The 27,473-nt window shown below is 43.5% G+C and overlaps 1 protein-coding gene across 4 annotated transcripts in view; it reads right to left on the bottom strand.

Annotated features, from left to right (window-relative positions):
• The window catches only part of rnf24 (ring finger protein 24), a 150,919-nt gene that overhangs the window by 30,356 nt on the left and 93,090 nt on the right, over positions 1–27,473 (bottom strand). For all 4 annotated transcript variants that reach the window (XM_059650291.1, XM_059650289.1, XM_059650296.1 and 1 more), the window contains 2 exons: positions 18,633–18,675; positions 12,085–12,126 (listed from right to left, as the gene is read on the bottom strand). In XM_059650291.1, the coding sequence (XP_059506274.1) occupies positions 12,085–12,126; positions 18,633–18,675 (85 nt within the window). The remainder of the gene's footprint in view (positions 1–12,084; positions 12,127–18,632; positions 18,676–27,473) is intronic.

The following is a 27,473-nucleotide window of genomic DNA, read 5'->3' on the forward strand; positions in this document are numbered from 1 at the left end:
TCCCATTACCTTCCCTCCCGTACTCGGTCTGTTTCCCATTTTATGGTGGGCAAGGGAGCCTGCCTGACCTTGGGCCTAATGAGGTCTTTAAGTTGCCAAATCAATGACCACCCCTCATTCTGACTCTACCACTATGTTACCTCCAGAGAGGGAAGGTACAGGCTAAGTTAGTACCCCAGCAGGCTTTTCTGAATGGGCTGGTGTTGGGTAAATGGGCCGAATGGGGAAGGGGGAACAGGCGGTCACAATGAGATCGGTGTGTGTTTGATTTTAACTTGGTGTCAAGTTGTGGCATGCTCGTTTGATACTGAAGGCTGTGGGTTCTTGTCCAATGTGAGGTGACATCCGTTCTCAGTTGCATACATTTAGTAAAGTCTGCGGCAATAATATCTTCGCACGGTTAATGAGCCACGTGCCAGCTGGAATTGTACATTGTTTGTACGGCCATATTAAGAGAATGTAACCTTAACATCTGACCTCTGTATCTTTGGGTCATTCTTTGCTGCTCTTTTACTTCCTCTGTCTTTGTTATATTCCCAGACAGGCTCACTGGGCTTTCTGGCAGTTGCCTGTTGACGGTGGAACACACAGTGATCCACAGAAAACTTTCTTATATCCTTGATAGATCTTTTTAATATCCAGAAGTGTTATTATAAAACCACCAAAGGGCTTTTTTGTCCACCGCCAAATCATCCTTTATACTTTTCATCTGTTATCTACAACTCACGATCACTCATGTTTCCAATTAATCAAATCACATGCAATACCTGGCAAGGGCAAATCCTCAATGGCTTATCATTTTGCACCATTCTGGTTGGGTAACTAATTCAAGGAAGAGTTAAAACTGTCAAACGCTCACAAAATTGGGAAAAGGCGAAGAAACTCACTTTGCGCATCAATCTAGCAAAGGTTCATAGGCTTCTTCAAAATTTACAGCCTGTTCTGAAGTGAATCCAGAGTTTGCACATTTGCTTTGCACCTTTCATGTTGTAAAGTTGTTTCATCACACAGCAAGGATATTGAGCCAGTTCGTCCCCTCCCCCCACTGCATCACACAACCAGCCCAGCTCATCCCCACCCCCCACTGCATCCCAAAACCAGCACAGTTCGTCCCCTCCCCCCATTGCATCACACAACCAGCCCAGCACATCCCCTCCCCCCACTGCATCCCAAAACCAGCCCAACCTGTCTCTGCCTCCCTAACCTGTTCTTCCTCTCACCCATCCCTTCCTCCCACCTCAAGCCGCACTTCCATTTCCTACTTACTAACCTCATCCCACCTCCTTGACCTGTCCGTCTCCCCTGGACTCACCTATCCCCTCCCTGCCTCCCCACCTATACTCTCCTCTCCACCTATCTTCTTTTCTCTCCATCTTCAGTACATCTCCCCCTCTCTCCCTATTTATTCCAGAACCCTCTCCCCATCCCCCTCTCTGATGAAGGGTCTAGGCCTGAAACGTCAGCTTTTGTGCTCCTGAGATGCTGCTTGGCCTGCTGTGTTCATCCAGCTTCACACTTTATTAGCAAGGATATTGAGTTGCATTGTATGCTGTGTGGAAATAGTTCAGTTTGGAAAACCTGGTCAGCATGGATGGGTTGGGTTGATAGATTTGTTTCCATGTTGTGTGACTCTATGACCTCAGTGAATAGACTTTTAACAGCATGGAAAGAGGCCCCTTGGCCCATCATGTCCTTACCACGACAGCGATGCAGTGATGGAGGGATGCTGGTGCAGGCACTTCTGATGGTGATGAGATAGCTCAGGACTAATGGACTTTCTTCAAGCTATGTCCTTTCTGTCCTTATTGTTAAATTATTCAAAATGGCACCAAATTGTGACAACAAATGAAACTTTTTCACTGTATTTTATTGTTTGCTGACTGTAAAATACATGTGACAATAAAATCAAAAATCTACCTATCTAATCTATTGCTGGTCATTAAACATCTATCTTTTCTAACCTAATTTTCTTGCACTTGGCCCATGACTTTGTATGTTATTATGTTTCAGGCGCTCACCTAGATACTGATAGTTTTCTTAAATTAAGGGTTCCTGCCTCTTTTAAACAGCAAGTTCCAGATACACACAAGCATCTGGGTAATTGTGTTTTCCTCCAATCCCCTCTAAACCTTTTGAACCTGACTTTAAGCCATGCCTGCTAGTTATTTACTCTTCTGCTAAAGGAAAAAATCTGGGAGACAGCTTTCTTCCATTCTTCTGGCTCACTCCACTTATTTTTCCCATGATTGCCTTTTTGTTAGTATGGGGAATGGACATCTGTCCATCTCCAGTACAATGCTGAATGTTAGTTTTAGTCCTGATCTTCAGCTTATAATAGCGTGTCTTACAGCATTATGCAGCAACCTCTGACTGTAAATATTATGACACTCAAAGACAACTATTAAGCTCATAAACGAAAATTAAAAACAATTAATTTCACCTTTGTCATAAATAAAGGAAACCTTGAATTTCTAAAATATTGCCTAGCATGTTAGATTTACAAACTCTTGTCCCAGACACAGGACACTTCCTTTAGTGGTGAAATCTGCAGAATAAGAGCTAAAAATAGAACGGAATCTTAACTCTCAAAGGCCAGCAAGTAAACAAGTCAAGCAGCTCTGTTTGCTGCATCATCTCCACTTACCAGACCCTGAATAACATGGAGAAAACAAATCAAACTCGATCGTGGGAGAGGGTCTGAGAAACACAGAAAATAGGAGTAGGCCATTCAGCCCTTCAAGCCTGCTCCACCATTCAATATGATTATGGTTGATTATCCAACTCAGCACCCTGTTCCTGCTTTATCTCTACACCCTTTGTTCCCTGTAGCCCTACAAGCTATGTCTAATGGCTTCTTGAAAACATTCAATGTTTTGGCTTCAGCCGCTTTCCGTGGCAGAGAATTCCACAGATTCCCCACTCTCCGGCTGAGGAAATTTCTTCTCATCTCAGTAAATGGCCTGCCCTGTATCCTTTGATTGAGACTCCTGTTTCTGAACTCCCTAACCATTAGGAACATCCTTTCTGTGTTTATCCTGTCTAATCCTGTTAGAATTTTATAGGGTTCTACAAGGTAACCTTCTTCATTCTTCTGAATTCTAGTCAATATCGTCCTAACTGATCCTGTCTCTCTTCATAATGCCAGTGCTGCAATCCCAGAAATCAGTACGGTAAACCTTCAGTGTACTCCCTCTATCGTAAGAACATCCCTCCTCAGATAAGGAGACCAAAACTGTGCGTATCTTCCAGGCGTGGTCTCAAAGAGTCTCTGTATGATTGCAACAAAACATCCCAGCTCCTGTCCTTGAATCCTCTCTATGGCTATGAAGGACAAAATGCCATGTGCCTTCTTCACTACCTGCTGCAGCACCTGCAGGCTTACTTTTAGTGACCAGCTCTACAAGGAAACCCAGGTCTCGTTGCATCTTCTCCTTTCCCAATCAACTACCGTTCATATAATAATGGTGGCCTCCCAGTTGCCTGATTGGCTGCTGGTTCATTGGGCTTCCCCATTGGGAGCAATATAGACCTCTCACTGAGGTCAGTCAGCCAGTGGGACCCAATCAGCTCCAGAGGATTCTGCACAATGGAACTGAATACCAAGTGTAGGGCAAAATGGGATCCAATCATTTCCACCCCACAGGCTTAACAGGCATGAAGCACAAAACTTCCATTTCAGGTGTAGTACAGAAAAACAGGCTACAACTGGGCTCGGAGTGAAATGGATCAAAAAGTGTGAGAAGAAAGCAGGTAAAGAGTATTGAGTTAGAGCATCAGCCACAGAATCATACAGCATAGAAACAGGTCTAACCAGTCAATGCTGAACATAATCCCAAACTAAACTAATCCCACCTGCCTGCTCCTGACGCAAAGAAACAAAGAAACCTACAGCACAGGAACAGGCCCTTCGGCCCTCCAAGCCTGTGCCGATCAAGATCCCCTGTCTAACCTGTCATCTATTTTCTAACGGTCTGTGTCCATTTGCTCCCTGCCCATCCATGTACCTGTCCAAATATATCTTAAAAGACGCTAACATGTCTGCGTCTACTACCTCCGCTGGCAACGCGTTCCAGGCACCCACCACCCTCTGTGTAAAGAACTTTCCTCACATATCTCCCTTAAACTTTCCTCCTCTCACTTTGAGCTCATGACCCCTAGTAACTGAGTCCCCCACTCTGGGAAAAAGCTTTTTGCTATCCACCCTGTCTATACCCCTGATGACCCATATCCCTCCAATCATTTCCTATTCATGTATTTATGCAAATATCTTTTAAGCATCATAATTGTACCCGCATCCACCATTTCATCAGGAAGTTCATTCCACACATGAACTACTCTCTGTGTAAAAAAATTGCCTCATGCCTTGTTTAAATCTCTCTCCTCTCACCTTAAAAATGTGCTCCCTAGACTTGAAATTCCTCGTCATAGGGAAAAGACAATTACCTCTCGTTATTTTATAAACTTCTATCAGATCATCTCTCCATCTCCTATGCTCAAGTGGAAAATGTGCCAGCCTATCCAGCCCTCCTTTATAACTCAAACCTTCCATACTTAGCAACATCCTGTGAATTTCTTTGGAATGCTTTCCAGCTTGATAATATCCTTCCTATATCTGAGCAACCAGAACCAGGAGAGGCCTCACCAATGTCCTGTACAACATCTACATGACTTCCCAACTCCTTTGCTCAAAGGACTGAGCAATGAAAACAACCTTGCTAAACATCTTTTTAACCACCCTGTGTATATATCTGAGTCCCTCTGTTCTACAACACTACCCAAGGCCCTACCATTGTTTGTTGTACCAAAATGTAACACCTCACATTTATCCAGATTGAAGTTCATCTGCCATTTTTCAGCCCACTGACCTATTTGATCAAGATTCCTTTGCAATCTTGGAAAACATAGAACATAGAACACTACAGCACAGTACAGGCCCTTTGGCCCCCGATGTTGTGCCCACCTATTATCCTACTAAGATCAATCTACCTACGAACTCTACATTTTACTATCCTCCATGTATCTATCCAAGAGTCGCTTTAAAGTCTCTAAAGTATCCGACTCCACTTACAACTGCCAGAAGTGCATTCCACACTCCCGCCACCCTCTGTGTAAAGAACTTACCTCTGACATCTCCCCTATACCTTCCAGAAAGGTGTGGTAGATACATGATTTAAATTATGCCCCCTCATAATAGTCATTTCCTCCCTGGGAAAATGTCTCTGGCGAACCACTTTATCTATGCCTCTCGTCATTTTGTAAACCCCTATCAAGTCAACTCTCATCCTTCTTCGTTCCAATGAAAAAAGCCCTAGCTCCCTCAACCTTTCCTCATAAGACCTACCCTCCAGTCCAGGCAGCATCCTAGTAAAGCTCCTCTGTACCCTTTCCAAAGCTTCCACATCCTTCCTCTAATGAGGTGACCAGAACTGAACACAATATTCCAAGTGTGGTCTAACCAGGGTTTTATAGAGCTGCAGTATAACCTCACAGCTCTTAATTCCCCTGCCAATGAAAGCCAATACACCACAGGCCTTCTTTACAACCCTATCAACTTGGGTAGCAAATTTGAGGGATTTATTGACGTGGACCCCAAGATCACTCTATTCCTCCACACTGTACATATGACCTTACATGCTTGCACCCATTCTATTTCTTGGTATCAATCTCCTGCCTTTTCTTAATATACATACACACCAATTCTATCAAATGGCTCTCAAATGCCTCAATTGAATCCACATTTCCAGGCAGCGCATTCCTTCCCCAACTAATTGCTGATTTTTACCCCTCCTCTCCAATATGATCCTTGTTTCTTTCACATCTTACTTTACATCGATGCTGGTGTTCTTGTTCCTTTTACAGAAGGGAACAGCTTCACCCTACCTACTAAGCTCAGGGTTTGAGCACTGGATCTCCTGTTTTCATCCAAGAGATAAAGTGGAAGGAGGCAGTGGAAGAAGAAAAAAATGGAAGGAAATTTGAGGGAATGGGTCACTGAGGCGTGTTAAGTTTATTGTCAAGGGACTTCAAAATAACTTCATTCCCAAATGTTCCTATATCAGTCAATACTGTTTCAACAATAGTGCACAGCTCTCCACAGCTACAGCTGTTGTTATCAACACCCAGGAGTTTCTGATTTCCCAACAGAAAGGTGTGGTAGATACATGATTTAAACACTCATTTGACGCTACTGTGACCAGTGAAGTAGAACATATAATGAAAGAGAGCAAAACACACCATCCTTGCTATATAAGCCATAAACACAAGCCACATTATACTGTAGGTTGTTTCAAAATTATGCAAATATAGTTACATTAGCATTTTGTGTAGAAGTAAAACTGTCCAAACAGGTACCGCATGGCAAAATTGGAATTTTTTCTTTCTCAGATAAAGGACACTCTCCTGAACAAAAATATGTTTGTATCTGGTGATTTGTAGGTGAAACCCGAGACAATTGTGTCAAGCTACAGTTCTGACAGCTTGCCAAAAAACATCAACCTAACCTATCATTTCATCTGTTAGTCAATATCTCACACACTCACAGGCCTGTTGCCCTCACCTAACAACAAGCCTTCCTTCCTCAACAAACAAAGCCAAAACACACTTTCTGTTCAGCCACTATTTGGGATATGGCCACATTTATTGCCTACCACCAGTTGCCTTGGAAAGATAGCAATGGGTCTTCTTGATTGCAATTGCTCTTGGCAGGCCACCTCAGGGGGCATTACTCCACAGTGTGGTATTGGAGTAGAATCTATATTAGGGCAAAGCATTAATATGGGCAACAAAAGAAAGGCAGGAGCCATTGCTAGAGATAGCAAGAATTGCAGATGCTGGAGTCAAAGATAACACAGTGTGGAGCTGGACGCACACAGCAGGCCAGGCAGCATTAAAGGAACAGGGAAAGTTGACATTTCGGGTGATTTCTGAAGAAGGATCCCAACTCAAAATGTCAACTTTCCTGCTCCTCTGATGCTGCCTGGCCTGCTGTGTCCCTCCAGCTCCACACTGTGTCATCAGTGGTCATTATTAGTTGACAGTGCCAAAGTTTATAGAGAGCTTCGTGAAGGATGAACAGTAGTTACAGGATATCACACTGTAAAGCAAAATGCCACATCTGTTGAGAATCTCAAATTAGAATAGAAAATGCAGGAAATACACAGCAGGTCATGCAGCATCTGTGGAAAAAGAATCTGAGTGAACTGGCTAGAAAGTAAACCAGGCATTGGGCGCATTCCTGGGTGCAAACCTCATGACTGATGTTGACAAGATTTTTTACGAGCCAGTCAATTAGCAACTGGAAGCATGCTGAGCAGCCAATTAAGGGTGGGGAGCAATGGTGAGTTGTGAATGGTCACTAGGAGGCACTCCAGCTCTGATAGATTGGCAGCACCCAGTGTCAGAGGTGGGAGACAGTATGAGAGACGGACGGTGATTCAAGATGAAGGTATTTGAAGAAGTTTGGGAAAGGTTGTATGAAAACTGGCCATGGTGGATGGACAGGACAGCTTCTGGATACCACTGTGATTCAGAGCGAACACGTCTACAGTAAGTGTTTGAATTTTGAGTGCCTTTGGCTCATAGTTTATGAGCTGGACCTTGAGCTCCAGACACTGTAACTCATCAGAAAGGGGAAAGGTTACCTGGATTCTTTGGACCAGGAGGCAATCACAACATGTAGGATACGGTCCTCTGATTTGGTCAGTCAGTGATCAGAGATAGGATGTGTGACTGTGAGTGGGACAGCGGACAGGGATATCAGCCTCTGCAGTAAATCCTACAGAGCTGAGGTTCTCTCAGCCTGTGCGGATGAGATTGGTGGCTGCAGGGTGGATGAGCAAAGTGACAATGGTACAGGAGGCTGTTCAAGTGTAGGGGAAGTGAAGAATTCAGTAGTAATAGTGACAGTAAGGTGAGGGGGATTGACAGCATTCTCTGCATTAAAGAAAGAGAGTCCAGATGGCTCTGTTACCCACCCAATTCCAGGGTTCAGGACATCTGCTCAAGGCTGGAACCTGCACTGGGAGAGGGAGGATTCAATGGTTACAGTCCATGTTGAAATGAAAGAGTTAATGCAGAACCTCAAATGTTATGATCTCTGCATTATTATCCGAGATTAATGCAATTTGGAAGAAATGAGTCCCAGGTTGTGGGCCACTGGAGCCCAGTTCTGGTTAAAGTACCATTGAGACAGTCTCCGCATTAACCATACTAGGCCGATATTCTTACAAATAACATAACCAGGGAAGCAGAGGAGGTGTTAATTTAAATAGTGGAGCCAAGGATCAGGTGTGGTACATCAAATAGCAGGGAGAAGATTGTTTTTCTTTATTTATTAATGGTATGAAGGTATCACTGGCGAGGCAGCATTTGTTACCCATCCCTAATTACCCAGAGGGCAGTTAAGAATCAACCACATTGCTGTGGGTCTGCAGTCACAATAGGCCAGACCAGGTAAGGATGGCAGTTTCCTTCCCTAAAGGACATTAGTGAACCAGATGGGCTTTTCCAACAATCGACAATAGATTCACCGTCATCACTGGATTCTTATTTCCAGGTAATTTATTGAGTTCAATTTCCACCTGGGTTCCCAGAATGTTGTCGAGGTCTCTGGATTAGCAGTCCAGTGATAATACCATGAGGCTATCACCTCCCCTTGATATAAGAGAGGAAATTAGCAATTATGGGAAATGAGGGTCAGAAAATAGCAGGAATGCGATAAGAAAGACGAGGAATACACCCACAATTAAGACCAAATAATATACAGGTCGCAAAAGTACAGAACTGAAGACTGTGTATCTGAATGCACATGGCTTTCAGAACACAGTAAACAATTAGATGGGGCATACTGACGTATGTGAATACAGTCAGACAGTAATTAAGGAGATATTTCTACATGATGACAAGGATTGGTTCTTGGAATCAAGTGGTATATAACATTCCAGAAAATAAGCAGCAAGGTGAAGGCAGAGTCATTGCACTGTTATTCAAGGATGGCATTTGTGGAATTGCTAGGATTCACCTTGTCTTCAGATCAGGGTGCAGGATTGGATTGGAGAGAGATGAGGAAAAGGAGTTACTGGAATCAAAGCATTAACTCTGCTTTCTTCCCACAGATGCCACCAGACTTTCTGAGATTGACCTACAATTTCTGTTTTTGTACACAGATGAGGAAATGGAGGAAGGAACTGCTGCTCAGTCAGTAAGTGTGGCACTGGATTTCCTGTTGCCATTTTATTGCATCATCCTATTCCCTCTCTGTCCTTGGCCTTGTTTGGACCATTGCAGCCATGTTTTAGTATGGCAGTTGCTGGCAATGATTCTGCTGTCACCAGTTAAGCCTCCTCTAACCCAATCTTTTGTTTCTTACACCTGCCCCATTACCATTCCGTGATGCTTTACTTCACCATTCCATTCTCCCATCAATTCAAAAAAAAACTCTATTCCTCTCTGAAATAGTTCCACAGCGGCCAGTATCCTTTACTTTATTGATGCCTCATTCAGAGCCAGCTCCCACAGTGTCAGTATCTCTGACACTATCCTTTTTATCATGCCAGCCAGCGCTCCCTATTGGATCAGATTAACAGCCCCAGTCAAGGTTGGAGTCCACCTGCCTGATGTTACAATCACTATGGCCTCCACAGGTTGTGGTTGGCTTGCTCAGTACTTCCAGCTTCTTAGTTTTTGATAGTCATTAATGAGTTAAACTACTGAATGGGTTGGATTTTTACCCATAATGTGTCAGTTTTTAGCTCAACTTGTGTTTATGGAGCCTTATATTGGACAGGTGACAGCTAGTTACCAGCAGTGAGGAGATTTAACAAGTAATTAATGACCAGTAAACAACACTGGGGCTCTGAGGAATATGTAACAGGTGTTACAGTGTATAAGTTCTTTCCATTTTTTCTATATTTGAGACTTTACTGTCAAACCCTTCAAAGAATAGTTACAGGACTGAAAATAACCATTCGGACCGCCATTGCACTGGGTCTCTGAATGATCAATTCAGTGACTGCGCTTTAATTCCCTGCATTCCTCTCCCCCTCTGTAACCCTGAACATTCCTCCTTTTCAGAAAACACAACAAATTATTTGTGTAAGACTAACTGAGCAGTGACTGTGGTAATGTAATGAGTGCCTGTAAAACCAGTTGGGTTTCTTGTTTTTGTTCGTGTTACTGGGCGAAGGCAGAGTGATATCTGGGGCAGTGGCAGAACTCCTTGCTCCCCTGCCTGTTGAGCGTTGCCATGGGTCCCCGTAAGCTGGCAACAAGATCTGAGCCTTTTTGTGAAATTAGTCAAGGTTTCTGAATGCGGCTTTTGCTCAGTAGATCAAAGCAAGGGCCAGCTTAGATTAGAACCTGGCTCTAGATCTTCGCCAGTGATGCTCTTTGCGCTATGATTAGGGATTTGTTTGCTATACACTTCAGAAGTACATCAATAGGTTTCAAACATTTTGAGACAGCCAGTTGTATCTGTTTAAATAAGACTGCTAGAAATGGCACTCTAATAATATGTATTCTCTTATAGGGAGTGCCTCCTTTACATTTCCTCTGATGCAGTCAGACAGCTGGCCAATTCTGATTTTTACCGAATGGTGTTCCGAATACAGGTACTTGCAGGGGTCCTGTTCTGCAGATCAGCTGGCCTAAGAATACAGCATTCACACCTGAGAGACGGAACCCTGAGTATCACTCAGAACTGTCACAGTACTAAACAACAAGGCTCACACTGACATTACGGCAGGTGTCTGCTCCAACAATCCTGGGTCAGCACACGTAGCTTAGCTTCGCATTTAAATATCTGCGTACGAAGCTTCAGAGTTCTGTGCAAGAGTTCGACAGGAAGGATTGACAGCTGAACTGTTGTTGCTAGAGAGCTTTGAGAACTTGTACTAAACACTGGGTTTCAATTGTAGCAACTTGTGCTTTTAGAACAATCTGTGCAGTGTCAGAGTCGCCCCTTTGAAACTCCTTGCACTTTTATTTTAGTTTTTTCTGGAGAGGCTACAGCCAAAGCTTTTAGAGTGGAAGCTTTCATCTTCTAGTCATTTAGTCAATTGTTTTGACCTAGGCGCAAGTGCAGGAGTAAGAAACAGGCTTTTTTTCTTTCTTTCTTCAGTTTACAGTTACAGTTTTTTATTACTGGACAAATTTAGGTCCCCGAAAAATTTCTACAGATGACAAGCGTTGCTGAGTTTTCCAAAAGTTTCAAAAGGTTTCCCAAGCTTCGGCCACACTTTTCCAGTATCTTTACCTAACCCTCACCACAAAGCTGAGTCTGTGGAGTGGAAGAACAAGGACAGGTTCACAACATCAGCACCAAATTTTTCTCAAAAGGTTTGTCTTCTTGGTGCTAACGTTAAGCTTCCCTCCGTAGTTTTATTCATAGTAACCTGCAGTCACTCAGCTAGTGCATTATCGAGGGGGTTTTGAAGCATCCTGGAGAGATCCACGCCATCAGCAAAGAGATTACTTTCTTTCATAACCACCCTGTCCCACTCCCCCACTAATCCATGTTTCTTGGCCAACAATTACCTATCTGGTGTTACAATGAATAACTTAGAAAACCTTGCTCGGTCTGTAACGGGAATTAGCGACACTGTATTTACACTTACAAACCAGCATCCTGCAGAGCAGCTTCTTGTCAGTCAGGCGTAAACTTGGGGAAACTCTGAGATGCAAACTGTGGAACACCACTGAAAAGCTGAGAATTGATGTTAAACTTGTACAGGAACCTGGTTAGACTGTACATGGTGTATCGTGCACAGTTCTGGATTCTATATCATGCAAAGGGTATTGATGTACGGGAAAATGTGCAATAAAGATTTACAAGAATGATACCAGAAATGAGATGTACAGCAAATACTTCCATTTGCAAGACCGATAAATGTAATATAGTCACTAATAAATCCACACAAAATTCAGGACAGAAAAAATCAAAGGCTTAGGTAAAGGCTAAGGTTGAGCTGTCTACATTGTTGCACTGCTGTGTGCTCATGATTTTCAAGAAGACCGTCAACTTGAAGGAAACAAAATTACAAGGGCAACTAAATTCTCTTTAAAAAATACACAAAGCATTTTCCTTACCTCATGCAAATTAAGTTCTTTTACTTTCTCTTTCAATATAACCTGCAAGATAGACAGAATCACAATGAATCAGACTTCTATAAATGACCTACATTTAATTGCCACATTTGAACCAATCAAGAAAAACTCACAAATATTCTGCTATAAAACTTGGAAGGTACTGATAATTATAAGCTAAAACCTTGATGGTTATACATGGCCTTTAATGAATTATATTGCATAAAAAGTACAGAAAAAACTAAGATCCAACTGGTCAGTCCTACTGTTGATGCTATACGCCAGTCTTATGGCTCCCACCTCAGATTTTCAGCAGATCTTTTTCTCTTTATTGTATTTTGTTGGTTTTGTTTTGAAACCGTCACAGTTTTTGACCCAACCACCTCCAGTATAGAGTATACCACAATACAACCACTCTCTGACTAAAGAAATTTCTCCTTTTTTTCCCTCCTGTCCGTCTGATCATTGACTTTGCAGGATTCATGGGCCTGAGTTTTAAATTTCCTCACAAGTGGAAACATATTCTCTATATCGACCCTGTCATCCAGAACTTTGAAAAGTGGTATCAGGTCAAATTAAGGGCCAGGTTTTCACTGCATGCTTCAGGCTCAATTTATAATGCATTGCAGATGGTCTAGTAAGGGGAGGAGGCACACAATGAATGGCAGCTCCCTAGACCACACTAAGAAACAAAGGGGACCTTGGAGCACAATCCATAAATCCCTGACAGTGACACCACAGGTAGATAACTTGATGATGAAGGCACATGAGATGTTTGCCTTCAAAAGGCACAATGTAGAATACAGGAGCCAGGAAGTCTTGTCACAATTTTATAAAACATTGCTTTAGCCATACAGTGTCATACTGAAATGCTATGTGTCATTCTCGTCACCACACTACAGAAGGGCATGGCTGCACTGGAGAGGGTGCAGAGGAAATTCACTGAGATGGAACGTCTCAGTTGTGAGGAGAGACTGAATGGGCAGGGTTTGTTTTCCCTGGAGCAGAGAAGGCTGAGGGATGGAGGGATGGAGAGAAATCTGATTGAGGTGTACAAAATAATGAGAAGTAAGACAGAAAAAATCACAAGAATCTTTTTCCCATGGCAGACACACCTAAGACCAAATGGCACAAGTTTAAAGTGAGCAGAAAGTGGTTTACAGGAGATCTGAGAAAAAAAAATTCACCCAGAGGGCGACAGAACCATGGAACGTGCTGCCCAAGAGGACGGTGGAATTAGATACTCTTGCAACTTTTAAGAAGCATCTGGATGAGTACTTAAAATGCCAGGGCATAGGATGCCATGGCTATATCAGGTAAATAGGGTCACTGTAAATTGGTGTTTGTTGGTTCGTGTGGACATGGTGGGCTGAAAATAATTGATAAGGCAAAGAAACTTCTGGCCTTTATTGCTAGGGGTTTGGTGTTTAAACATAGGGAAATTCTGTTATAACTACACAGGGTATCGGTGAGGCTGCACCTGGAGTACTGCGTACAGTTTTAGTCCCTGTTTTTAAGAAAGGATACACTGGTATTGGAGACAGATTAAAAGAGATTCATGGCACTGATTCCTGGGATGAAGGTGCTGTCTTAACAAGAACTACCAACTATGTTAGGCTTTTATTTTTTATTGTTTTAGAAGCATATGGGGTGATCTTATTGAAACATAGTGGATTTTGAGGGGACTGGACGGGATAAAATATTGGGAAGATGTTTTCTTTACTGGTGGCATCATGAACTCGACAAATATTTACAGAATAAGAGGACACTTGTTTAAAACTGAGTTGCAAAGGAATTTCTTCTCTCGGAAGAGAATGAATGTCTGGAACTCTCTGCCCCAGAGAATTCTGGAGGCTAGATCACTGAAAGAGTTAAAAAAGAGTTGATAGATGTTTTAAATATCAAGAACTGACAGCTGTCAGGAACTGGCATAAAAGAGGAGGTGAGACCTGAAGCATGAGCAATGGTCTGACAGAATGGTGGGTCAGGCTTGATGGGCCAAATAGATTTCTCCTGCTCCTACTGGTTATGTTCTTATGCATTTGTATTATCAACAGGATTTTGGTTTTCTCAAAGAAAATTTGTAAAATACTTAATAAATATTAGGAGGGTACAGCTGATAAATTAAATATAGATCAAAAAGAAAGATTATGGCAACAGTTAATTTTGTCAAACAATAAATGGAAGGACAAATTGAACAGTCTGTTCTTTATTCTAAAGCACTAGTGTAGTTCCATATAGTATTGCTTCGACACAATGCTGATCCTGAAGAATTCAGTAAATGAGCAAAATTTAAGGCTTTTAAAGGTTTACCACTTTGTAAAATTTGGGTAAATTTTGCACTTAGCATTTAACTTTAACCTTAAATTGCTTTTTTTCTGTTAGCAAGGGATAAACAAGCTGTCTGTTCATGGCTGTTGCACAGTTAGTTAATTAGGCGACTGGTTATAACTGGTAATTATTGTCGGTAGGAGTGGAATTTGATGATTGAAACTTTTGCAAGAATAAATACAGGAAGCTTCTGTTAATGCACAGTGTGACAAGAGCTGAAGTCTTGAGACATTAATTAAAATTGATAGCTTAAGCTAGGTCTTGACTAGATTCTAAATGGTGTAACAGAGTTACCTGAATGGCTATAAATTGGGAGAGGGGCGTGTGCAGTGGGACCTGGGTGTCCTTGTGCACCAGTCGCTGGAGGTAAGCATGCAGGTGCAGCAGGGGGTATAGAAGGCAAATGGTATGTTGCCCTTCATTGTGAGAGGTTTTGAGTACAGGAGCAGGGACGTGTTGTTGCAGTTATATAGGGACATGGTCTGACCACACCTAGAATATTGTGTGCAGTTTTGGTCTCCTTTTCTGAGGAAAGATGCTCTTGCTCTTGAGGGAGTGCAGCAAAGGTTTACCAGGCTGATTCCAGGGATGGCGGGTCTGACGTATGAGGAGAAGTTGGGATTGTTTTTGCTGGACTTCAGACAAATGAGGGGGGACCTCATAGAGACTTATAAAATTCTAACAGGACTGGACAGAGTAGATGCAGGGAGGATGTTCCTGATGGTGGGTGCATCCAGGACCAGGGATCACAGTCAGAGGATTTGGGGTAAATGATTTAAGATGGAGATGAAGAGACATTTCTTCACCCAAATAATGGTGAGCCTGTGGAATTCATTACCACAGAAAGTAGTTGATGCCAAAATACTGAATGTACTCAAGAGGCGACTAGCTATAGCGCTTGGGGTGAATAGGGTCAAAGGTTACGGGGAGAAAGTAGGATTAAGCCATTGAGATAAGACCATAAAACCATAAGACCATAATATACTGACCAAGTTTCCTAAACTGAACTAGTCTCATTTACCTGCATTTGATCCAAATCCCTCTAAACCTTTCCTATTCATGTACCAGTCCACATGTCTTTTAAATGTTGTAATGGTACTCGCCTCTACCATTTCCTCTGGCAGCTCGTTCCATGCTCGCACCACACTCTGGGTGAAAAAGTTGCCCCTCCGGTCTTTTAAATCTTTCCCCTTGTACGTTAAACCTATGCCCTTTAGTTCTGAACTCCCCTACCCTGGGGAAAAGACCTTAGCTATGTGGTCAAGCCAAACAACAAATAAATGGAAGCTGCGCCTCGTGCAGGTGTGCTGATGTCTGAAAGCAAAAATGAGAGAAAACCCCAAACGTGCAAAGGAAAAGAAGCAAAATGGGATAAAGATCTAGTAAAGGTGCAGCATGAGAGGAGCAGGAAAGCTTAACGTTTCGGGTCAGGACCTTTCTTCAGAAATGGGGAGAAGAAGGGTCCTGACCCGAAATGTCAAGCTTTCCTGCTCCTCTGATGCTGCTTGGCCTGCTGCATTCATCCAGCCTCACACCGTGCACAAGATTATGATTGGTTTAGATAAACGAGACAAGGTAAAGCTGTTTGTGGAATGGCTAGGAGACACAAATTTGGGGCTGGAACATAATCTGTTGGTTGGTAATGACACTGGACTTACTGTCCATGAAAGTGGAGGAGATAGATAATACATAATTTCAAAAGGCAAGTGGTTGGGCAGTTTAGGGAAATAAGCTTGCAGGGTCACAGAGCTAAGAGCAGGGGAATACAATTGACTGAGCTGCTCCACAGAGAACTAGCATAAATGTGACAGGCTGAATAGTCTCCTTCTCTGTGGTAATGCCTTAATTGTTGTGTGGGTAGATTTCAGGAAGCTGGTGTCAGTTGATGGTCTTTCATTGATGGTTTAAACTTGAGGCATTACAGGAGTTTGAAATGTGCAATCAATCTTTAAGATATAATCTCCTTATGAAAATGCTACAGTAAAATTTCTGCCTCAGGAGCAAATAAGTCAATGGCTTAACACCCTTCAGTAACTCGCAGCTTTTGAACACAACAGAAAAAAGCCACCTAGCATTGAGGTAATGGTTTTGTTTGTGAGTTCTGTGCACAAAACAGTACTTCACAGTTCCTGTGAATGGAACATACTTTATTTGAACGACTGATATTTATTCCTAAATCAGGAATAGTACACTTAGATGCAGAATGAAGCCACAGTTATTCTCCCAAACAATACACTCTAATGTGGGGAGGACATTTCCTGTTTCTGTTTCAAATGCCAGTGGGAGGGAATCTGTTGAATTTGATCACTAATCTAGACCTAAATAAGGGGAATGTTTGCAGGGTGAAGAGGAGCAAGGACACTCTTTTGCACTCCATAAAATCTCATGATGTCTAGGGGCAGGCCAGCCATGTCCTTCTATCTCAGTGTGAAGGCTGCCCCAGGATGCTTGATGTCCCTCTGAAGGTAAGACCATAAGGAATAGGAACAGAACCAGGCCATTCAACACTGCTCTACCATTAAATAGGATCATACCCGACTCAACATTTATCCTGTCTACTTTCCCTGTAACCCTTGATTCTACACAGATCAAGAATTTATTTACCTCAACTTTTCATATACAGAAGTCTGTCCCGGCACCTCTCTGTGATAAAGAGTTACAAAGACTCACAGCCCTCTTGAGAAGGCATTCCTCCACATCTCAGTCTTAAGTTGGCACCCCTTTATTCTGAGATTGTGCCCTCTGGTCCTGTACTCCCCGATGAGGGGAAACATTCTCTCATTATTTACCCTGTCCTTACCTTAAGAATCTGACATGTTTCAATGAGATCACCTCCCATTCTTGCTAATGAGCCTGGTCTGTACTGTGGACCAAACCTCCTAATGGGCTGACAGGGCTGTCAGGCAGCATATTTCACTGGTCAGTGTCCAGTGTAGAAATTTTGTCCCAATATCAAAAGAAATGGCTTAGAACTTTATGCTATTTAATATCAGCATAGCCCCTTAGGTGTGGTCCCAGTGGATGCTGAGTTTACATAGAGGGTAAAGAGACCATGATGGGGTTAGGGGTAAATGGGGCATGAGCTGACATGGAGGATATAAGAGTCCAATGGGAAGGGCAATTTGGGAGCACTCAGTGGAGAATATTATCTCATACATTTTTAACCAATTATTGAAATGACAATTTGTGGATAGTTATTCAAAATAATCATTTTAATTCATCTGTTTTCAGAAGGTTTTCCTGGGACCTTGGTGCTACTGCAGAAGGTGCTTTATGTGCTTAAAGGCCTACAGTCTCACTTGGGAAAAAAATCCCAGAGAACTGAGGTGGCTTTTTTTAATGCGGCTACCTCAGCATGGCTACCTCTGTCACTGTCTATGTTGGTTTACTGGGGAAGTGGGCCCAATTCCATTCCACACCCACTCCCTCCTGAGTGTATATCATTCTAGCTGCAGGCATCTCTATCAAAGTCGGGGGGGGCGGGGTTGGAAAATCGGGAAATTTCCTGAATCGAACTGCCCACTTCAGGAACAAGAATCAGGCCGATGTGCCATTTTTTATCGGGAGAAGTCCAATGCATTTCACAATGACTGCAGAACATCGATGTTGATGATGACATTATGTGAGAGGGTGGTACTGGAGTCTATCCATATCCTGACTTTGATTGATACAGAACAACAAGGTTTGCGAACACGAGCATATTATGCACAGCTTTGCACAGTGACAAAATATGTGAGTCACTAATTGAAAAGAACACTTTTGGGGAATTTGATGTCTGAATTAGGTTAGATTTTGTCCTTCAACACTGGATGTAGAATTTCAATTGTTCAGATTACAAGGAAGAAGATGTGTATTTTAACAACCTGCAAATTATCTTTATCAAACCAGCCTGGATGTCACCAATCCAGTTCTGGCAGAGAATGGGGTAATGTTGTTCCCAATTTGACATCTGTTCGGAATTGGACTCAGCTGCCTGGTGGGGGAAATAGTCATAGGTTAGCAAGATGTTCTGGAAGTCACAGCTTTTCCTCAGCACTTCTAAACACTCCTGGTGAACTAAAGCACTTGATGCTGATCGTGCATGTTCTTGTTCACTTTCCTTACCTTGGTGAGCGCATAACTCACATAAAGGAGAGAATTGCCATTTTATTGAATGGATGTTAGCAGATTCAGGACACTATCACACTGTCTGTTCCACAGAGTGGAGAAATGGCTCTTACCTGTTTATATGCATAAAGCTCCTTGTGTGCTTGATGTCGTAACCTGCATAGAGAGGAATGACAGAGAGGAGAAGTTGGTCAATCCTACAGCTGACAAGGTTGTTTTTCTTGTAATTGAATATTTAATCCCTCAATGACATTGGTTGCAGAAGTCCATAGGTACAACTGGTGGGAGGCAATGCCCATTGATCGCAGTAGATCATCTGTTCTATAACCTGGTTATCTTGCGTCGGAAAGGCCACGAATAAATGTCCTGCTGCTGAAACTCAGAAAGGGAACAGATGTGAACAGGATACGTCCTCAGTGTGTCTAGGATGTCAGCAAAGCTGTGCATACAGACGTTTGCTCAAAATTCCACACATTCAAGCCTCTATCACCAACACAGGGCAGTATAGTAGCTAGAAGCGAGTTTCACGGTTGAGAGGGGTCAGATAGCTTACAGTTGGCATTAGACAATCACTCCTGAGTTCCCTATGCAAAACCCTATTGAAATCAGCAATGATGTTTGACAGCCTTCATAGATTGGATTCATCACAGTAGCAACTGCAAAGAAATAAGAAAATACAATTTTTCTCTACTCTTAATTATTCAAATTGTAAAATATCACTGTAGAAAGTGAGCAGCAACTTCAAGTATTGAATGACAATTAAAAAAAGTACCAAAGGTCAAAGAGCGATTAGAACATTTGTTAGTGCAGTTACCTTTTGATACAGGATAAACAGCTTATTTTTTTCCAGGGAGGAGGCACTGGGGGTGGCACGGTGGCTCAGTGGTTAGCACTGCTGCCTCACAGTACCAGGGACCTGGGCTCAACTCCACCCTCGGGCGACTGTCTGTGTGAAGTTTGCACATTCTCCCCGTGTCTGCGTGCGCTTCCTCTGGGTGCTCCAGTTTCTTCCCACAGTCCAAAGATGGGTAGGTAAAGGTGGATTGTCCATGCTAAATTGTCCGTAGTGTCCAGGGGTGTGTATGTTAGGTGGATTAGGCATGGGATATGTGGGGTTACAGGCAAAGGGCAGGGGAATGGGTCTGAGTGGGATGCTCTTTGGAGGGGCAGTGTGGACTTGTTGGGCTGAATGGTCTGTTTCCACACTGTGACGATATGATCAATTCTGACACTGTCCTTATCAAAAAGCACTCTTCACCACAGGATAGCAAACAGAAGCAGCGACCACTGCCCCGTATTTCCCCTCCAGCCACCAGTGATTCATCATCTACTCCATGTTCATTCCTATTTCCACCAGCTGAGTTGAGTTTATCCAACAGGGAGTGGTCTGACAGACTTCATAGTGTGGATGTCTCTGTTCCATTATTGCTCCCGTGTCCCAGGCGGGACCTGACGCCAAAACAGTTTGAAAGAACACCGTTGTTCTTCCAAATGGCCTGTATATTTTTGGGAGATATAGAGCGACAGCAGTGAGCAGCTTCATTGGCAGCACCTCCTAATGCTGTGACCTCTGCCACCTGGAAGGATTTCAGCTGGAATGTGTGACATTCCCTGCTGTTCCTTCATCGTCGACTGGCCCTAAATCCCGGAATTCACTCCCTGACAGCACTGTGGAAGCATTTTCACCAAGCGAACCACAACAGTTCAAGAATGTGGGCCACCACTACCACCATGTTCTGAACAGTCACCAGGGTTAGAGAGTAAGCACTGTTCTTTCCAATAGCATTCACATCTGAAGAAGAATGGGGGGAAGCAGCTATTACGAGGGGGCATAGTTTTAAAGTTTTATTTAGTTTTAAAGTGAGTGGAGGTGGATATAGGGGAGACATCAGAGGTAGGTTCTTTACTCAGAGAGTGGTAGGGGTGTGGAATGCATTGCCGGAGAGGGTATTGGAGTCGGCCTCATTAGGGGCATTTAAGCGGCTATTAGATAGGCATATGGATGATAGTATAAGGTAGGGGCAGAGGTTAGATAGACCTTAGGGTTAGGGTAAAAGTTTGGCACAATATCGTGGGCCGAAGGCCCTGTACTGTGCTGCACTGTTCTATATGACAACACAGGTCGTGATTTGATGCCTCACCACCAATATTTCTGCTGCTACTTAAAAACCCTGTCCCTCAGATCGTTTATTTGACAAGACTGGAGAATATGACCTCAAAAAAAAACAACTGTCAGGCCAGAGTCCTGTGTGCCTTACAATCCCAATGAGAAAGCTATCTACACTGCTCCTTTAATCTATAGAGCACTTAGTGAAGGATTAATTATATTCCTTAATTTCTTCATCCACTTCAGGAAATGCCTTTTTGTGAGGGGTTTCCTGTTCACTCAGAGCAGCTGCCTGAAGTTACCTGAAGAGTTGACACTAGACTCGCTGGAGCTGCTGTCTGCACTGCTTCTGCCCACTCCTACGCCCCAGTCAAAGGCAGGATTATCATTGGGGCAGTGAATACTAACACCTGTTGATTCACTGGGTCAGAAGAGAGACAACCTTTAGCTCAATGGTCAGCCTCCAGCCTCTGGGGCAGGAAGTGCGGGGTTTGGGTCATGCTGTGGACAGCTCTGCTGAGTGGAAGTTCTGAATTCTGGTTCGGCGCTCTTGTGTTGAGCACAGAGAGGGTGTGGGACTATTCTGCTCAAGGATATAACCACTCACTGTGGTTGGATTGTGGCTTGTCAAATGTGTTCAACAACTGCCAATCCTTCCATTATTCCCTATGGCAACATTTGAAAGCAAGCGTTGAAAAAAAAATTTGACTTTCAATCAATGAAGTGAGGGCTAAGAATGCCAGCTGTCCTTTGGCACCAAGCCCACACACTGTCAACACCTCGGTTTGTAGCTATCCCACTGTGTTGATATCACAACCCAGCCTGATCCTGTCCTTGATGCTTACATATACAAATTGTCCAGCTTGATTTACGATTCCTCTCTTGTTGAGCAAGAGTTAGTGAGAGCAGCAGCATGTACAGCTATCAAAGACAATTAGACTGCTCGCATTGCTGACCCATGGCAACTAATTAACAAAAAAATCTTTTGAGTGTCAAGGACGATATCAGCAATAAACTAGTAATCTCCTATCAAGCCACCAACGCCAACCCTGCCTCATTGAGAATATATTCGATTTCAAATTTCTGGTCACTATAGATAAAACGAGTAAAATTCGGTCCGCCTCCCCGTCTCTCCCTATTTATTCCAGTTCCTTCTCCCCATCCCCCTCTCTGATGAAGGGTCTAGGCCCGAAACGTCAGCTTTTGTGCTCCTAAGATGCTGCTTGGCCTGCTGTGTTCATCCAGCTCCACCCTTTGTTTTCTAGAATTTCAGGCATCCTCATGATTATGACAATCCATACAAGGCCCATGGGGAATCACTAACTAATCTCTCTATAGAATTACTTGAGTAAGAGTTCCTTTAGTAACAAGCAATGGCCTGCCAGCAGGAACACATCACCTGTGCATTTTTTAGAAAACAAACCCAGAGACAAAATAGCTCAGTTGGGAGCATTTAGGCTGAATGCCTAAAGGTCTCTGATTCAATCCAAGGTTTTGCAGATTAGGCACATACTTTTCTGTTTCAGTATTCCTTTAAAGAGGCCCTCTTGTGGTGCAGTGGTAACGTTCATGCTCCTGAACTGTGAGGTCTGGATTCAAGTCCCGCCTGCTCCAGAGGTGTGCAATAACATCTCTGAGCAGGCTGATTTCTAATCAGTAAGAAGATTACGAAGCAGACTCAAGGATGGGTCTGCAGAACTGTCTGTCTGTAGCTGGGATTAATCTATGTTTGCTACAGATAGTGGTTGTATTTTGGTATTAACTTATTATAAGCATTTACAGGAAAACGCCAATATGTGAAAGTGAATCAAAAACCTTTTCATATGTATCAGATCAAATACCATCCGAATGTGGGAAATTCAGTACAATTTGGTATTCCCTCCTCAGTGCCAATCAGTGACCCTATGATGCGTTGTATTCTAGAAAAGATGGCAAGCAATGTCCTCAGGTGGATAAGAAAGATGCCACAGTATTACTGGGGCTAGACAGGTCATGACAAACAATGACCCTTTGAGCAATATTACTGAAGACCTGCTGCTTGTTGGACATGAAAAGGGAAAGATTGGCAGTGGACTATGTGTGTATGTGTTGTGACCCAGCCACCCTGAGCCTGTAAGGGGGTCTGCCAGCATTTACTGTGTAGCCTTCCCACACTGTGGAGGCTCTTCAGGCAAGACGAGGCCCCTCTCGTGGCCCTGAATTGGCCTGTGGGTGGAAGTGCTGTCCTCAGCTGTGACTGAATGGCAGGGAGGCAGGGGGTTAATGGGCATTCCCCAAACTCCTCTCACCTCTACTTCACTCCTCATTTCACAACAGCGCCTTACCACCCCACCCCAATCACAGGCCAACTGCTATGACTCACAATTCATGTTAAAGCTTACTGTGTCATCAGGATATTCCAAAGTATTTCATAACCAATTAATGACTCTTGAAGTAAAGGCACTTTTATTTCTGTGGACAAATGCAGCAACCAATTGGTGCACTACAAAATTCTAAAAATAGCAAATGAGATGAAAGACAAGTGGATCTGTTCTTGGGCTGTTGATAGATTGAGGCATGTTAGCCAAGGCATGGAGAAGTCTCTGTGATTATGCGCTACATGATAGCTCTAGCTATCCAAACAGCTTGAAAAAGAGTAATATGACCTTAGTTTAATTTTTAAAAAAAAATCATTCTAGGCCTGTATTTATTACCCATTCCTAACTGTCCTTCAGTAGGTGATGACATTTACCTACCTAAACTGTCTTGTCCTCTGGGGCAGAACTCTGGGACAATGATCCAGTGACAGTGAAAGAACGATGATATATTTCCAAGACAGGATGGTGGTATTCACATGTTTCTGCAACTGAGCAGCAGTAGTGAAGGGCATGAATGCTGAATGTGGTGGAATATGGTCCTAATTCAAGTGACTGCCTTGTCCTGGATTGTTGGAGCTGCATTTACCTGGGCAAGTGGGGAGAATACCATTTGAGGAGTCAGGACTTAACTGCAGCATTCCCAGGTTCTGACCTGCTGTGGTAGCCACTATGTTTATGTGACTGGACCAGCTCAATTTCAGGTCAATGGTAAACCTCAGAATGTAGGAAGTGTTGGTAATGTTCCACCAGAAGCAGATGTGTCTTCACCTGCTGAGATTCTAAGCTCCAAAATTACGTCATTAATTTTCCTTTATTTCTAGCTCTCTCGTTCCTTTGTAGCCGCTCGTTAAACTTAATTTTTTGACTAATCATTTGACCTTCTATCCTGATACCTCCTAATGTGACTTGCTTGTCAAATTTAACAACAACTCCTGTATTTACACTGTACCCTTATGCGATAAGATCTCACTGTGAGTGATAGGGGCTTAACAAAACAAAATGAGTCTCGTGACCTGGGATACAAGCTAAGTTGTGCAGTGGCAGTGATGAAGAGGTGGTGGCTGAAACAGATACCCCCTGTACAGATTCAGTGTGAATGACTCTGCCTGGAATGGTCAGTGGCAGCACCACATTGACAGCAACCCAGCAACTACAGAAACTGAAACCAGTTTAGTGTCAGATGTGCAAGCGTTTGGTGGAGGAAACTGCAACTTGAATGGATTGATTTTGGGTCATTATGCTTCTTAAGAGCCTCTTACCATCCATTCAACCTATCTTTCTATTCCCTTCTGCCTCACAGGCTTATCTAGGCCCCTAAATGCATCTGTAATGAATCTCACGACATGCCATGGTGGGCTTGCACTCACTAGATACGTTGAGCTCGGCTTTAGAGCCTCTGCTCCCTATACCACTAAGGAGAAGCGAGCAGCACCGCATCTGAGAACGGGCTAATGATTACAAAGCTTAACCAGAAAGATACTGTTTAACTTTTATCGAGCATGGGATGCTTTATTACACAAGCCTCAATGAAGCATCCGTCCAGCTGACCTTACTCAATCAGTAATAGGAGAAGCTGTTGTTGCTAAGAGAATGAGAATGATGCACAGGGACGGGATGGGTTAGTTTGATTGACGCTGACAAACTGGAACCTGTTTTTCAAACTGCGACACTAACAGACCTAGAAAATCAAGCTGTGACATCTGAGAGCGTCATTTATATCAAGGCCTCCCAGTGTAATGTGTCAACTCAGTCCAAGGGTTTGAAGAGAAGGACTCAATGCCATGTTTGTTGACACAGTGAACTTTACAGCACAGTCAACTGTGCTCACAGCTCCAGGCTTCACACGAACCTCCTTGCACCCTCATCAAAGAGCTCGGTCGCCGTTTGTTCCAACTCTTTCATCAGCTGTGGGTAGTGCTGTCAAAGCCAACATTCACTGCCCATCTCCAAATGCCCATCAGAAGGTGGTGGAGGGATGCCTTCTTGAACGAGAGGGGGCCAAATGCAGGGACAGTCATAGTGGTGCAGGAAAAGGAATACCAGGATTTTGATCCAGCAGTATATTTCCCGGTCAGGATGGAGAGTGGCTTGGGAGGGATTTGCAAGTGCTGATGTTGCCATGTACCTGTTGCTGTTGTCCTTTTTGGTGATAGAGTTTGGGGTTTGGAAGGGGCTGCCTAAGGACTCTTGGTGAGATGCTGCAGTGCATTTCTCCTTTACATTCCGTGATGAGGTGTGGAAATCCTAGTGAGATCATTGTAGGATGCCCATCCTTAATTTCCTTTGCACTGCGGATCTTTCCAGAGGGGAATTAAGAATCAAACACATGGCTGTGGAGTCACACGCAGGCCAGACCAGATAAGGACATTGGATTTCCATCTCAAAGGGACATGTGAGAACTAAATGTGCTTCGATGACAATCAATGGTAGCTTCATGGGATCATCACTGAGACCAGCTTTAAGGGTATTTTTATTCAACCTGCTCAGATGTGTTACAACACACCTGTGTGGCAGGTGTGACACAAACCCAGGACTCTTGGGTTATGAAGTAGGAGCACTACCACTGCACCGTAAGAACTCTTGAGACCTGCTTTATCTTCCAGATTTCCCAAATGATTCTAAATTCCATCAGAAGCTGTACTGAAATTAATCCATCCTCGGAGCATTACATCGAGGGCCGAAGGGCCTGTACTGTGCTGTACTGTTCTATTAGTCTGGTTCTCTGCATTATCCATCCGATGACATCACCACAAGGCCCCCATCCCTCAAGTAAATGGTGCACATTACTGACACCGTGGGGTGGTGGTGGAGGGTAGATGGTCAAGTGGGTTGTTCTATCCTGGATGGCATTGAACTTTGTGAGGGTTGTTGGAGCTGCACTCATCCAGGCAAGTTGAGAGAAATCAGGCCCAAGCCTGCATGTTATCCAGGTCTTAAACACAGGACCGTATGAACAGGAGTAGCCCATTCGGTCCTCCCAGCCAGTTCCACCATGCAATGAGATTGTGCCTAATCTCGGGTTGAATTCAAAGTGGACTTCACAAGCTTCAAAATCTCCCCTCCCCCCACTGCATCCCAAAACCAGCCGAGCTCGTCCCCTCCCCCCACTGCATCCCAAAACCAGCCCAGCCTGTTTCTGCCTCCCTAACCTGTTCTTCCTCTCACCCATCCATTCCTCCCACCCCAAGCCACACCTCCATTTCCTACCTACTAACCACATCCCGCCCCCTTGACCTGTCCACCCTTCCCGGACTGACCTATCCCCTCCCTACCTCCTCACCTATACTCTCCTCTCCACCTATCTTCTTTTCTCTCCATCTTCAGTCCGCCTCCCCTTCTCTCCCTATTTATTTCAGAACCCTCTCCCCAACCCCTCTCTGATGAAGGGTCGAGGCCCGAAACGTCAGCTTTTGTGCTCCTGAGTTGCTGCTTGGCCTGCTGTGTTCATCCAGCTTCACACTTTGTTATCCTGAATTCCATAAATTTGCTTTTGGTCCATATGTGTTAATACCTTTGTTTAACAAAAATGAATCTACTTCAGATTTTAAATTAACAACTGATCCTGCAACTAGTGCTGATTGCGAAAGAGTTCCAAACATTTACCAACCTTTGTGTATAGATGTACTTCCTAATAATGCTCCTGAACAGTCTGACCTTCATTCTCAGACTATATCCTCTAGTTCTACAATCCCCAATCAATGGAAACAGTTTATCCTTATCTCCCTGTCTTTTCCTGTTAATATCCTGAAGGCTTTGATCAGGTCACCCTTTAATCTTCTAAATTCCAGAGAACACAGGCCTAATTTGTAGTTAGTCCCCTCACAACCTCTGAAGTACAGGGAGAGTTCTTGTAAACCTATGTTGTACTCCTGCCAAGGTCAATATATCTTTCCTGAGATGTGGTGCCTAGATCTGCTCACAGTGCTCCAAGTGGGGACTAACCAGGATTTTGTATAACTGCAGGATAATGTCTGCATCCTTGTACTCCAGTCATATAAAGGCCAGAATTCCATTAGCTTTCCTGAATATTTTCTGCACCTGTTTGTGGCATTTTAAAAATCCATGATCTTGAATCTCCCATTCTCTTTGCATATCTATTATATTTAATTTCGTAGCACCTATAAAGTACCTTGACCTTTCTGAAGAAGGGTCTAGGCCCGAAACGTCAGCTTCCCTGCTTCTCTGATGCTGCTTGGCCTGCTGTGTTCATCCACTCTACGCCTTGTTATCTCAGTACCTTGGTACCAAAATGTGTAACCTCACACTTGCTCACACTGATCCCTATCCGGGTAGTCATGAATATTGCTGAACATTGTGCAATCATCTGCGGACATCCCATCTCTGGATGTTATGATGGAGGGATGATCATTGATGAAGCAGCTGAAGATGTCTGGGCCTAGGACATTACCCTGAGGAACACTTGCAGAGATGTCCTAGAGTGGAGATGGCTGATGGCTCACAATTTCAACCAAATACCTTTATGTTAGATA

The sequence above is a fragment of the Stegostoma tigrinum genome, chromosome 1, assembly GCF_030684315.1.
Source record: "Stegostoma tigrinum isolate sSteTig4 chromosome 1, sSteTig4.hap1, whole genome shotgun sequence".
In the NCBI taxonomy this organism is placed as follows: Eukaryota; Metazoa; Chordata; class Chondrichthyes; order Orectolobiformes; family Stegostomatidae; genus Stegostoma; species Stegostoma tigrinum.